Source organism: Natrix helvetica (genome assembly GCF_964273705.1).
Source record: "Natrix helvetica genome assembly, chromosome: 4".
Classification (NCBI taxonomy): Eukaryota; Metazoa; Chordata; class Lepidosauria; order Squamata; family Natricidae; genus Natrix; species Natrix helvetica.
In genome coordinates, this window is record NC_138550.1 from 63141077 (window position 1) to 63156477 (window position 15401).

The following is a 15401-nucleotide window of genomic DNA, read 5'->3' on the forward strand; positions in this document are numbered from 1 at the left end:
TTAAAATCTCTTGTTTATCCCATTGTAGGGCTTCAGCTATCCACTCTGCCATTACCATTACCATGTCTTCTTCCTTAATCTTTGTTACATTTTGGAACCTTAGGTAAAATGAGGCCCAGTCCATCTCTAAGTGTATCAATGAATCTTCTAAATTCTTATTCAGCCCTATCATTCTCTGGTCTATCAAATCTTTTTTCCCCCTGTTTGTTCTGTTCTTGTTTCAATTACTTTTATTCTTTGATCGTTTTTCGCTTCCTGTATTGATCCCATTCTGTCATCCAGCTTCTGGATATCACTTTTCACTTCTCCCATTTCTGCTTTTATCTCTCCATGATTTTTTGATATGTTTTCTTGGAGCTTCACCATAGTTCCCACATTTTTTAAGTGATCAAAAAGTCCAAGTATACTATGTCCACAGTATTTCTCTGTTCTACTAATTTAGCCACTTTTCAAAGAATGAAATAAGATTTGTTTGGAATGTCCCTGATATAACAAATAGGTCCATGATGTTCTGCTCCTTCCTTTTCTATCACACTTTTTAATCCTAGAATGTTTCTGGAGTAAATTACTTGGTCTATGCATTATCATATGACATAATCTAGGAGAAGCCCACTGGGGCAAAGTTTTGATCCTTTGGCATCTGGACATTGCTCAGTGAACTACATAATCCCAATAGTCACAGTCTGTAACTAAGAGTGGTTGGCATATCATTATCCACACACTTTCTGCATAACCATACCAAAGTTGCAACAACTTGCTAGGAAAACATGATTTCTATCTTAATAAGCACAAGAGCTTTTAAGGAAAATACTTTTGTACAAACTCATTGCGTACGATAAACTTACAAACATTGCCTAAGGTATAATGTTGACACATCCCATTTATTATATACCTGTTTTATGACCAAAAGAAGGCCTGAAGTGCTATTTTTGCAGGGTCTTCTGAGACTCAGATACCCACTCTATGCATTAGAAGACACACTCTGCTGAGTGCTTCCATTTTGGGATTCATTTGCCTTATAACTAGGTAGGGCATAATTTTCAGTATTCTCTGGAGGTTTTAAATTCTCCTTTTCTACAGAGTTTCCAGGTGTCAGAGGTTTGCAGACATAACAAAAAAACCTGAAGCAAATTACCAACCCTTCATAAATATTGGAAGAAAAAAGCTTCTTGCATGGATGACAGAACTGATAGAACACAAGCATAAAAAGGACAGCTATGCAATAGCCAATCAGTAGTTGCAAGAACAGCACTGGAGCACATACATATGTGTAGACATCTGTCTTGTACGTGTACCACATTATTAAGAGAAAAGCATTCTCAAAGAACCTCAGCAAATAGTACAAAGCCAGCTTACCCCAGTTTGGGGATTTGTCAATTAAATCAGAATCATTAAGCTTCAGCTGCACCGCTGACCAGCAAAACATATTGATACCGGCATACAGGAAAGTGAGAAGACATAAGACAATGGTGGTGCCTACTTTTCTCAAGGCCTTTTCTATGTTTTCTGGCAGAGTACACTTGCTTTGCCAGAACTGAATCCAAGGATAAAAGAAAAAACCACAAAAATTCACCAGCACCACAGGCAGGATCCAGATCTGAAGAACTGAACTGAAGAGTACAAGGACTATCACCCTTGTTGCAATCTCAAAGCTTCTCCAGAGGAAAATGCAAAGGTAGGCAGCAGGTTTCACACTGATGTCATAATCGTCATACTTGATCTTAATGGCCAGAATATTGCATCGCAGTGCTCCATACACAATTGACAGGAGGGAAAGGATCATGAAGATACCTTGGAAAAGTAAATATGACAAACAATAGGTTTTTTAAAAAAACAAAACTGTCCGAACAACAGGAATGAGACTATATTTGGAAATTAAAAACCATTCAGAACACTAAAATATTTTTAGTGCTCTGTATGGTTTCTTTCTTATGCAAAGCACTTTCCCAGTCCTCTTATACTTATTCCTAGTGCTGGGAAATATTTTTCCAGAAAAGCTATAAAAATAAGCACAAAAACTTACCTTAATACTAGCAACCATACACTATTTCACTGAATGACTCACTAATGCACTATACATAAGCACAACTTTCTTAATTATCAACATATTTATTAACTGAACAGAAAGAATATAGTACACTGTTGCTTTTAGGCTGCAACTATCAGCTATACAGTGTTCCCTGAGTTACAACAGTGATGAAAAAAGGATCTTTGTGACCAATCCTCACTGGTACAGTTCCCAGATCTTTAAAATAAAGAAAAACTGGGTAAGATCATAAAGACAGTGACAGTTCCATTTAGCAACCACTTTGCTTAACAACTGAGTTGCTGGTCCTAATTATGGTTGTTAAATAAGAACAACCTGTACTATTATGCTAAGCCAAAACAAAACACACTGCTTTATGACATACCATAATATGTAAACCCAGTTATAATGTACACAAAGGGAGGTTGAAAAGATCGATCAAGCACTTCACATTTTAGCTCTTTATGGCTTGAGAAAAACATCATACTCACACCTCAGCAATCCTCCAAACCTCTTTACAAGCGCCCATGCATTTGAGCTTCAGATCTCAAAGTGTGCAAAGCTGTTCTGTCACTTAATTGTGAATCTTTCTCCCATCAGTCAGCTGTTCTTTGGGCTCCTTAATACAACCATGATTATTATCTGCCAGCAGTGGGATTGAGCCAGTGGTGGGCTCCTGCCGGATCGCACCGGATTGCACGCTCACTTTCGGCGCTAAACCCGGAAGTACGGTGTTGCCCCGCCCCTGGCGACGCGACGACGCTTGCCTGCGCTCCACCAGCTCGGCTGGGAACGGAGACGTTTCTCTGCTCAGCAATGTCTTCAGTGGAATGGTGGCAGCCTGGCAGGCTGAGCCTGCGTCCCTTTCAGGCGCTCCGCTCCGCTGAGGAAACGTCTCCGTTCCCAGCCGAGCTGGTGGAGCGCAGGCAAGCGTCGTCGTGTCGCCAGGGGCGGGGCAAGACCGTACCTCCAGGTTTAGCGCCGAAAGGGAGCGCGCGATCCGGTGCGATCCAGCAGGAACCCACCACTGGATTGAGCATGTCTGCAGGGTAAAGTGGCTGCCTATTCCCACTGCCCATCAACTGTTACTTAGGCTCTTTTTGAAGATGGATTTTGTACTCCTTTCCAAGAGGCTTGCATAGTGTTTGAAAATAGCCATATAACAGCTGGCTGGTAGGAGGATTATTCATGGGTCCTTTACGTACAGCCTTTTTTTTTGGAGCTGTTATAAAACAGAACATAGAATAACAAAGTTGGAAGGGACCTTGGGGGTCTTCTAGTCCACCCCCCTCCTCGAGCAGGGGACCTCTTTTGTCATACCATTTTAGACAAATGGCTGTCCACTTTCTTCTACTTCTTCTGTTATATTTATATAGATACTGTTCAGATACAGTATATCACTATGTTATAAGATCACCCACCACAGGATAACTCTAAATAATGTGATTTATTTGGCTTCAGTTTAGTGAGTTCTGGGAATACAGACATTATGATTATAAAGAACAGTTTATTGTTTCTTGTGTGAAATAAATCTAACCAAATGTTTTTCCCCCCAGTAAACCATGTTCAAGTAAATGATCACTTGATGCAAATATAGACAATGTAGCCCCTATGGGTCATACTACTTGCAAATCTTTTTGATGGAGGTACCTTTGATTGGTACAATGCGCTCAGTTGGTAATCTCAGGTTTAAAAAAAATTACTTTGAAAAGAATTTAAAATTGTAGCCTAATCTAATATATGAGATTGCAGCCATTTTGTCAGCCTCTGCTTTGCTACTTGCTTTCGGCTGCCATAGAAACAGGGAGGGGGGCATGGTATTTGGGATGGGAATAATTGGTACAGGAGTGATAGTTAAAAAGGGAGTTTTGTTCTCACCATCTTCTGCGCATGCTGATGGCGCATACCAACCTGATGATGCTTCTTGGAAATGCACCCACATGACATCTAAGGGATTTGCAGATTGGGCAATGGGATGGGGGTTGTTGGGGGGAGGGGGTTGGGCAAATGTTTGATATGTATGATTTTGTGCGTTTCTGCCTCAGACCTTGCTTTACTTTGCTGCTATCTTTTCATAACCAGTAAAAGTACTCTTAATTCTACAAATGGAGTTAAGTGGTTTCTTTCTTTGTTGCTGAAGGAGGCACGCCTGATAATAAGCAAGGTCTCAGTTCACACTCATCCCGGAGCTAACACCTTCTGAGGAGAGTATAATAAAAACAAAACCTTCAAAGAAATGTCCAACCCGGGCAGCAACCAGGAGGATGACATGGTTTTTTCAGATCCTCATGTCCCTTGGGGACGGAGTGGATGGCAGAACTGAATTTGAAGGAAACATCCATCCACCCCAGGTGGTCATTGGGAGTGGGACAGAAGTAGGATCTTGAGGAAATTCCAGCTGGAATTACAACAACTGATGTTGGCGACTGGCAGCTGCCTGGCAGGAAGCCGAAGAAGAGAATCTCATTATGTCCCACGCTATGAAACTCTTCCAGGAGGCTTGGGAGAAACGTCATTTTTGCAAGAGCAGGTCTGGAAGAGAAGTTGATTTCCCTGATCAAGAAGAAAGACCTGGAGAGGACCTGTTTCACACAGGGGGGGGGGCTGGGGGCAGACTGCAGAGCTGATCAAGATGGGAGAGCCCCAGCAGCAGTAGCAGCAGCTGCAAGAGCCCTTCCAAGGCAGGGAGGGCCCCCTGCAGACCCCGGATGGCAAAAGTTCCTCCTCTTGGCGTGAAATTTGGAGGTGACCCAAAGGAGCTAGGATTTTTACTGGTGCAGGTTTGGAATTTTATGCAACAGTTTGGAGAGGATCTCCCCAATGAGGAAGCCAAGGTAAGAGCTGTTACCATGGCGTTAGAGAACAAAGCAGCAGCCTGGATGGTTGCTCTGCATAACAATGACTCCCCCCTGCTGAGGAACTATAATAGGTTTATGGTTGCCCTGAGAAAACGTTTTGATGACCCACTCACTGAGCGAAAGGCCAGAACCAAGATGAAAACCCTTACTCAGGGGAAAAATCCAGTGGTTGAATACATCCAAGAATTTCGTGAACTGTCGGTGTATATGTGGAGATGGCCGGAGGCGGCTTTGATGGACAGTTTTATGGATGGCCTGAACCAAGATATATACCAGAACTGTGTTAATGCGGGGGGGGGGGGCTGCAACCTGCAACGCTGGTACAAATTGGCAGCAGAAGTGGAGATCAACCTAGCCAGGGATAAATACTGGGAAGTGAAATGGTAAAAATCCCCCCCCCCCGAGGAGCTCCGAAGGGAGGAAAAAGTTGATCTGCAAGCAAGCCCCGGTCTACTGCTTGTTTCCGCTGCAGGAAGGAGGGGCACCGAGCAGTGAACTGTCACTCAAAAATTGGTCCAAAGCCCCCTGCCCCTGGAGAGAGGAAGCCAGACAAACAACCTGGGAAACAAAAGGACACTGCCATGAAAGGGGTGGATCCTGTTGAAGATTTCCCTCCCATCCAAGGGGAAGAAGAACCCTCCTTTCTCTTGGGGGAAAGTGAAACCGACTCCGATGACGACCATCTGGTAAGTCCCCGATCAGGCCCCATGACCATTCCAGTAGAACTTAAAGTGCTCTCTACTGGAGCCCAAGCTGGCCCTTTTAGACTCAGGATGCACACGTTGTATAATTAGCCCAGAAGTGGTGGAGAAAATGGGCTTAAGACTGAGAACTTTGAAAGTGCCCATTGCCTTTTGCCAGTTGGATGGGTCAGTAGCTGGGGGGGCTCCTGTCCCTTTTGTGACTGAACTACTAGATATGTGGATATGTGGATGGGGGATCACCAAGAAATCTTAAGTTTCATCGTTGCACCTGGGATAGGTTGGCCCCTCATACTAGGATTACCCTGGCTATGGAAATGGAACCCATACGTGAACTGGAGGAAAGGGTGGTTGCACATCCGTTCCGCTAAAACCCTGGAGGGCAAGGGGAGGGTCTCCCACATAGCCAATGCTGAACCTAACCTAGTGGCTGCAATGCAGGAGAAAATTGAGGGGAAAGAGAAAATCCCTAAAGAATACTAGGACCTTAAGGACGTTTTCAGTGAAAAAGCTTCCGATAAATTGCCGCCGCACTTTATTTTAGTATGTAATATTTATTTTAAAAGCATTGGCACCTACAACATCGGTAAATATTATGACACCAACTGCCTGAAAATGTTGCTGACAACATATGTCAAGTTAGTCATGCCACCACAATAACCGCTTTTAACCATTTTTCTGAATTTTTCTAAAAAGAGAAAAATAGAAGGTTTAGACATTATTTGCCTATAATTTCCCTTCTCAAAGCATTTACTGAAATATAAATAGAGGAAAAAAACACAGTTGTACATACTTCTAGCTGCTGTGATCTCTTGTTGCAGGACACAGATGTAAAGCTGAAGTGTTAGCTGAGGTGCCGATCCTAGGAAAGCTTGAATCACTGATGCTCGGCTAAATGCAGATCTGTGTGTAAACAGCTTCCCCTCTGCCTGGCCTACTTCTTTCTCAACTTCTTCTGAATGTCCATCTTTTGGCATCTGTCTTTTCTTAGTAATACTGACATAAGGCTCTTCCACTCTACCTGCATGAAAGTAAATATAAAAAACTTCCACGCACCTGGAAGGAACAAACCAGAGAAACCATCACAGCTATCTATTTCTATCCACATATTTTAAAAGTCTAATGGATTGCATGTACATTTATACCCCACTGTCACTACCTAAGATAATCTGTATACACACAAATCAGCTAACTCACATTTAGGATTATTAAAATTATGAATCATATAACAAAGCAAGTAATAGCACAAAGTATTTTATATGAATATCCAGAATATTCCAAACACCCCCATGGAAACAGATTATTTAGAGAAAAGCTTCCTTCTCTTGATATGTTACTATTTGGTTACATGCTAATATGATCCATTTAGCATTATTGAATTTACATAGCCCAATGCCAGAGGTGGGATTCAGCTGGTTCGGACCGATTTGGGGAAATCAGTAGCTCCAATGATCAGGTGAGACTGGTTGAGGCAGGGTCAACACTGACTCAAAGACAGCAAAAAACCTTAAACCCATACTACATGTATCTCAATGTACTATGTATGATTTATTTACTAAATAATTGAATATTGCCATCCAACTCACTGATGGTGATGCTAGGCAGGTTAAAGGAATAACCCCCCCCCCAATAAAACCCAATAACCCCCTCGCCCCTGGTGCCAACATTCAAACAGCCCACCACCCAATGGGCTCCACATTAGCCTGGATCATCAGACTCACTGGCACAACTATGATTTTAGGCCCTTTGAAAGAATATGAAGATGGGTGCTAGTGTTATCACTGTTGGGATGATGTTCCACAGATAGGGAGCCATCATAGAAAAGGCCTAAGTGAACCTTCTTGATTTAAGGGACCTGTATCATACTCTGCCAATGGAAGGTCACTGATTTGGTGGTCTGGATAGATATAATTGGGAAACATGGTCTTTCAAATAAGCTGGCCCCAAGCTATGTAGGGCTTTAAATGTGATAACCAGTACCTTGAATTGGACCCAGAAGTAAATCAACAACCAACAAGTAAATCAACTTTTATTGAACCCAGAAGTAAATCAACTAGTTTCCACAAGAAAGGTGATGTGTATTAATCAAGACTTGGACAAAACCACGCAACTACTATATTTTAAACTAATATAATACAAACACAAGCAATAGAAAATAATCCAACCAGTGCCTTAAACTTTAAAAGAGCAGATTTTAACAAATTCAGAGAGATCCTATGAAAGATTCCATGGATGAAAATCCTAAAGGGAAAAACAATTCAAGAAGAATGGGGAAACTAAAAAATACTATCATAAAAGCCCAGTCCAGCACAATACCACTCAAAAACAAGAAATTCAAGAAGAAACTATCATGGCTGCAGAAAGATATCTCTCACAAACTTAAAGACAGAAAGAACAAGCATAGAAAACAGAAAGAGGGACACATAACTAAGGCTGATTACCAGCAGATAACCAGAACATGCAAAGACAAAGTCAGGACAACAAAGGCTCAAAATGAACTAAGGCTTGCTACAAAAGTCAAAGATAATTTTTAAAAAGTTTCTTGAGATTCGACCGGAAGCTCTCCAGCTGGACAGACGTGTGTGTGTGGGGGTGAGCTCTTAAGAGCTTCACATGAACCCTGTCTGACAAACCTGTTCCAAGATCCTTTTTGGATCTGGAGGGGGAGCGAAAAAGGGGCAGCATCTCATCAGACCCAGAGGGAGGTAACAGGTCTCTTGCAGGTCAAAGATTTGCCCTTTGAATTCCAGTCAAAGCACTGAACAGAAGTGTACAGGAGAAGGGAGGAAAGACCGGTAAGAAGATTCATTTAACCCAAAGTCATAAATCAAAAGAAAAGACAAAGAATCGTGAGAGTACAAATAATATTAATAGACAGATCTGGATTTTGGCAAGAGGAAAGAAAGAAAGGGAAAATGGAGGGTTGAAACACCAGCCCCCTCCCCCCAAAAGCTATTTGTTTGAAATAATTCAGACAGAAAGGGAGAAAGCAGAGAAGTGACAAACCCACTCAAATATAAATCCTAAATTTGGTTTTGAATTTGAAATAGAAACCAAACATTCCAAGGGATTTCGTCTGAACTTCTTACAACTAATATATCTTAAGCAATTCCAATTAGGGAGAAAAATCAAGAAAAAAGCACTACCTTCTCACTGATAACTGATAACCTAATCTTGATTGTGCTGAAAGTTTTAATTAACCAATTGCCATAAATCAGAATTTGGAAAAGCAGGAGGCAAAGTGATCAAGATGGCTTCAGCTTCTCTTCTGTTTTTTACATAAATTGAAATAGCTAAATTTAAGGTGGACCAGAACCTCGAAATAAGATCTGCATAACTAACTGCAATTTTGGAACTGGACATTTAAGGAAGAACAAAAGACCAAGATGGCTCCCGTCACTCTTCCCCATAGCAGCTAAAGTAGCTAAATTTAAGGTGGACCAGAATTCTGAAAGAAGAGCTGTATAACTAACTGTAACTTTGGAACTGGACATTATGGAAAGCTGAGAATTTGAAGAACTACGTGAAATCATAAAAAATATGCATAAACCATTAAAAACATTAAAATTAAGCCTAAATAGAATTCTGAACCCAGAGAATCAGGGATTTAAAGAAGAAGAGAAAGAAGAATGGGAGAAAGATAACGAAGGGTGGAAATGGTGGGAAATAAAAAGCAGACAAAAAACTCCATTGGACTTGGCAGTGGTATAAGGAAAATGGCAAAGGGGGATGTGTCCCCAAAAAAGTTCTTTTTGTTCACTTTTTTTTAAAAAGGAGGAAGATATATGTCAAATTAAATATGTATACTGAAAAGGAATTATAAATACCATCAACGTAAAATGGAGCTTGCTCAGAAGCTGAAATGCACCAAGTAAATGAGATGAAGAATGTGAAGTAGAGGAGAGAGGTAAGAGAAGAAGAGAGTGATAGGTGAGAAGGCAGGGGGGAAGAGGAGGAGAGAAAGGAGGAGTGGAAAGGGGAGCGAGGAGAAGGAGAGAGGAAGGGAAGTAGAGAAGAGAAGGATGACAGAGGGAAGAAAGGAGGTAGGGAGGGGGAGGAGAGAGGGAGAAGAAAGTGATGGATGAGGTACAAATATGTTGTATGGAGAGCAGAAGAGCCAATAATTGTTTTTGGGAGTTGATGGTAAGATGAATTGATGTAAACATTTAATAATACAATATGATGTTGGCTATGTAATAGTATACATGTGATTATATGCTATGAAAATGGAAAAATAAAAAACTTATTATAAAAAAAAGTTTCTTCCAACATATTAATAACAAGAAAAAATTCAAGGAAACAGTAGGTTCACTAAAGAGAGAAGATGGCAAGGAAGTAACAGGCAGCAGGGAGAAAGCAGAGCTGGTTAACTCATTATTTGCATCAATCTTCACGCAAAAAGAAATTGTAGCCCAATGAACTAAAAAGCTACTGTAAAAGACAAACTAGAAATAAAAACTAAAATAAGCAAGAAAATGGTAAGATAACAACTATTTGACGATGTATATAAATCACCAGGACCTGACAGTTTATACATTCCAGAATTCTGAAGGAGCTGGCAGATGTTATCTCAGAACCACTGTACCAAATCTTTCAAAAATCCTGGGGGCACAGGAAGTATCTGAGGATTGGAAAAGGGATGATGTGATTCCTATCTTCAAGAAAAGGGGGGGAAACAGTACCAGGAAAACTACAGACCAATCATTCTAACATCAATACCTGGGAAGATCCTGGAAAAAGTAATAAAAAACCAGATCTGTGAACAACGAAGCAAATAAAGTTATAACTAGTAGCCAGCATGGATTTGTTAAAAACAGATCATGCTAAACCAATCCTATTTCATTTTTTGATAAAGTCACCAAATTAGTAGACCAACAAAATGCTGTGAACATAGTATACTTAGATTTCAGTAAGGCATTTGACAAATCTACTTCTTGGTAAGCTAGAAAAATGTGGAATAGACAACATCACCACCAGATGGATTTGTAGCCGGCTGGCAAATTGTACTCAACAAGTAGTCCTTGATGGTACTACATCTACATGGAAAGAAGTAAGCAGTGGGATACCACAAGGCTCCATCTTGGACTTCCGGTTCCGGCGGCTGACGGCGACGGGCAGGTCCTGCTTGCACCGCGCATCTCCGGTGGGCTCCCCACTCCTTGGGGGGCACAGGACGCCCCGCAGAGGCATTCTGCCAGAGGAGCGGCGCGGCGGGGGGACCCCTGGATCGGCGGCGGCCGGCGGGGGGCCCTCGCTTTGCTCCAGGCACCAAGGAGCACAAAGGGGAGACGCTCCGGCGTCTTCGCTGTGAGGCTGATCAGAGATAAGAAAGCTGAAGGATGCAGCGGCGGTGCGGTGAGGCGTAAACTTCCCCCATTCCCATTACAAACTTGAAAACTTGTCAGCTGTGTAAACTTTACTTTTTGGCTTGGCTTGGAGAGGCGCGGCTGGAGGGAGGGGGATTCCCCCCCCCTTGGACAGGCAGCTGGAAACAATTGTGCTCTTAGCCCCAAGGGAAGGAGGAGGGGGAGAGCCAACCAATGATGTCACGCCCCTACTAAGTGGACTTTTGGACTCAAACTTATAATATAATGATGATCTGGAAACTTTGGGAATTTTGAACTTTGAAAACTTTATTTGTTGCCTCTAAACCTGAAGCTGGCAGGGCAAGATGGCACACTTCCGTTGTCTTCATGAAATGTGAAACTTGACTCCACCTTCAAAACTTCAGGCTTCCGGTCTTTGTCTCCGTGCTACTCAGACAAATCTCTTGTTGATTGATTGCTTTTGAACTCCCTGGAGTGAAAAACTTTTGGTCTTCTGCCAGGGTGATTAGAAAAAACTCTCTTCTGCCTGGACCTTCTGTCTCCTGGACTCTCCTGGCTGTCCTGCCTTTCTGACTGACCATTCTCTATATTGACTGAACTTTTTATCCTACAAAGAATGCCACCCAAAAAACCACCTCCTGGAAAGCCAGGCTTTGCTGCCTCTGCCCCGACATCTGCAACCTCCAGTCCTAGTACACAATTGACAATAACAGCCTTAATGCAACCTAAATCTACGGAGCTGGAGTTTCATCAAATGTTCCAGCAACTTCTACAGGGACAAGAGGAAATAAAGAGACAATTGAAGGAGATGAAAGAAGAAATTAAAGAGAACCAGGACAAAATTAATAAGAACTCACAGAGACTGGATCTTTTGGAGGGTGGGGCGGCTGAGATGAGGGAGGGGATAGAGGGGGTGCAGAAGGGAAACAAAGAACTTGATACCCAACAAATGAAAATAGAGTTTGAGAGAATGTCTTTTTATCTTAGATTTCAAAATGTGATGGAGACAGATGATGAAAATATAAGGGACATTATGACAAGCATTTTGGCTGAGTATATCCAGAAGGAGAAACAACAGATGGGGTGGGAAATAGACCTGGCTTATAGAGTGAACTCAGCTTACGCTAGAACACACAATGTTCCCAGGGAGGTACACATTAAATTCCTTAGGAAAAGCACAAGAGATGAAATTCTGAGTGCACAAAGGGGGCAAGCCTTGACATACAAAGATAAGGAGATAACCATTCTGAAACAGATCCCCAAGAAAGTGAGGGAAAAAAGAAAAAATTATTCGCAATTGGCGAATAAATTATACCAGAAGGGGGTGTGGTTTAGATGGTTGATGCCTGAAGGTATGTTAATATTCTGGGAGGAGACAAGAGTTAGAATTAATACACCCATAGAGGCGCAGGCCTTTATGGAGAAAAACAAAGTACTTCTAGAAAAACCAGAAGACTCCCTAACAGACATACAAGACACGGGAGGGGCCGGAGCTCTGCCAGCGGGGGGAGATGGGGCGACCAAGAAAGCTCAGATCACAAAAATGAGTAAGAAAAGTCACCTGATATAAACTGATCGAAATTACCAATTGAATTTACTACACTGACCATATGTTACTACTTAATATTGAATTTTATGCAAATGTATACTATGAGTTTGGAGGGAGGGTGCACCTACCGCATTTCGCAACTGCCAAAATTTGTAACCTTTCCCTTACCTTTTCCCTTTGTAAAATATTAAAAAACCAATAAAACTTTGTTTTTAAAAAAAGGCTCCATCTTAGGTCCAATACTCTTCAAATCTTTATAAATGACTTAGATGAGGGAATAGAAGAGAAAATCATCAAATTTGCAGATGATACTAAATTGGCAGGAATAGTCAACACCCCAGAAAACAAACTCAGGATCCAAAAAGATCTTGACAAACTTGAACAATGGGCCCTATCCAACAAAGTGAATTTTAATGTGGAAAAAAGCAAAGCTTTACATTTAGGTAGGAAAAAATCAAAGGTATAATACAGATGAGGAGAGACCTGGCTCAAAAACAGTAATGGTGAGAGGGACCTTGCAGTCCTAGTGAATGATCATTTGAATATGAGCCAATAATGTGCAGCAGCAGCCAAAAAAGATAATACAATCCTGGGTTGTATAAACAGAGGCATAGAATCAAGATCAGGTAAAGTATTAGTGCTGCTTTACAAAACCCTAGTAAGACCACACCTGGAATACTGCAACCAATTTTGATAACCATACTAGGAAAAAGATGTTGAGACTCTGGAAAAAGTTCAGAAAAAAGCAACTAAGATGATCAAAGGTTTGGAGACTAAAGCTTATGAAGAATGGCTGCAGATTTTGGGTCTGGTTAGTCTAAAGAAGAGAAGAATTAGGGTTGACATGATAGCAGTATTTCAGTATTTGAGGGGCTGCCACAAAGAAGAGGGGGGCAAATTATTCTCCAAAGCACCAGAGGGCAGGATAAGAAATAATGGTTGGAACCTGATTAAAGAGAGAAGCAACTTAGAATTAAAGAGAAACTTCCTAACAATAAGAACAATTAACCAGTGGAACAGCTTGCTTTCAGAAATCATGGGGGCTCCATCACTGGAGACTTTTAAGAGAGACTGGACAGTCACTTGTCTGCAATTGTATAGGTTCTCATGCTTGAGCAGGGGGCAGGACTAGAAGACCCCAAGGTCCCTTCCACTCTATTCTATTTCTATATTTATATTTTATATATGCAGAGTATATTTATATACTACAGACCATATTGGTGCCAGAGAGGCTTTAAATTCTTGATTCTTTTAAAAATCATAATATCCTGATACACAGAATATAATTTTGAATTTTAATATTTTGCATTGTGAGTTAAAGGCCCAGAGCTCCCTAGCCAATCATGCCATTCCACGAAGTGTTGTCATGGCTGGTACCATTCAGGACCAAGCATTGCATACAAGAAACAATGATTAGCTAAAAGTTAAATCATTTTTTCTCTTTATTAATCCCATTGCCAGAGAGACTTGAAACTGCCAACACGAAAAACACTAATATCGACTTTTAGTTCATTCAAAGGAAAGATTTATTAACACACCATATGAAGCTGATTTTAACGATTTTTGAAAGATTCTCAGATAACTAAAAGTAGAATAGGCTTTTCAGGTGTATGAAAGACCAAGCGCTTTATTTACTGTAGGAGTCGGATCACCTACTTCCCTATAGCAATGGATTCATCCCGAATCATACAGCCAGGACCCCCTAACCGGTTGTACCCTTCTGTGCAGTGAGTGACGGCTTATTGCCACGGGTTACTGACATTCGGGAACAAGGGCACCGCATTCATCTTAAAGAGCCCTCAGGAGAAGAGCCCAGCTTTGGCATTCCTCCTCCGTTGGAGCCACCGTCCCACCCACCTGACAATGGGTCCCAGCTGCAGAATGTGAAGCAGCAATACGAGCGGCCTGTCCCGGCTGAGGTCGCGGTGGATGAAAACGAGGCTGAACTGGACCAGGATGCAAGGCAAGAGAGCGAAGAGGAGCGTCAGCGACTGCCAAATGCGGTCTCCCGCTGAGCGGTAGGTGCTGCTTAGGTACAAGGCGATCGCCGTTTCGGCCACGAAGAGGAACAGCGAGACGAGTACGGAGCCCGGGAATTTCATCGTTCCTTTTTTGTGGCCTGCCCACCGGCAGGCCAATCGGCGGCTCAGAGGGCTGCAAGGGAAGGTGGATGCCATGGCAGAGAGACCCACAGCGGAGGCCTCCTGACGCCCATCTCCGTCTTCTGCAGCGGCGCTTCAGTTTCTTGGGCGAAGAGAGTAGCGACGGGCGCTTGCAATGCATGGCCACTAGAAGTCAGGACTGAGCTGGCCGCAGCACTCGCCGAGAGCGACGGGCATCTGAGTTCGGCTTTCTGGCCTAGGAGATGAACAAAAGAGCCCCTCTGATTACAGCTCGACTCGTCTCTTAATTCCCAGAATTTGGAAACAGTGAAATCTGTCTACATTGGATACAAAGATGCAGGTATCCTGTATTTTGCCACATGCTGGAGTTTGCCCCTACCTCAAATCAAGTCCAGATATACTCCATGTTGATTTGTACAGGCAAAGGAAGAGGTGGCTTGAATGGTGAAGCCTTTTGATTTTACCCTGAATGTTACTCTCCTTCTCAAACAGCAGTCACTAATAAAGCCTCATCCAACCACATATTCCAAAATGTCTAGGTATCTATTACAAATTAGGATACCCATTGTATCCCCAGATATCAGGAGAGGATGCTTTTAGAAAGGCTGTGATGTAGATGCTCAATGGACAAAATTCACCCAGTGACAATTGGCCCCAGTTTCATGGTGGTAAAAGTCTACAACTTTGTACTGAGATTGGGATGGCCACTCAGCATTCATATGAATTGTGTTAAGAAAAAGTGGCAATTCCCCTTGACATGTGAAACCAGGGAATATATACCTCTGATATTACTCTGCAGAATTGGGTAGCCAAGTCC

The 15401-nt window shown here is 42.1% G+C and overlaps 1 protein-coding gene across 2 annotated transcripts; it reads right to left on the reverse strand.

The window, feature by feature from the left end:
• Nucleotides 1-961: 961 nt before the first annotated feature.
• Nucleotides 962-15090, reverse strand: XK (X-linked Kx blood group antigen, Kell and VPS13A binding protein; the record flags this gene model as incomplete). Of its 2 annotated transcripts, none has more annotated exons than XM_081952223.1 (3): nucleotides 14319-15090; nucleotides 6379-6641; nucleotides 962-1791 (listed from the first exon to the last, which is right to left on the reverse strand). In XM_081952223.1, the coding sequence occupies exons 1-3, from the start codon at nucleotides 14636-14638 to the stop codon at nucleotides 962-964; spliced, it is 1413 nt and encodes a 470-aa protein (XP_081808349.1). In that variant the 5' UTR covers nucleotides 14639-15090. The 2 variants fall into 2 exon arrangements, with proteins under 2 accessions (XP_081808349.1, XP_081808350.1); XM_081952224.1 differs by lacking the exon at nucleotides 962-1791 and adding an exon at nucleotides 6138-6273.
• Between the last annotated feature and the right edge of the window lie 311 nt (nucleotides 15091-15401).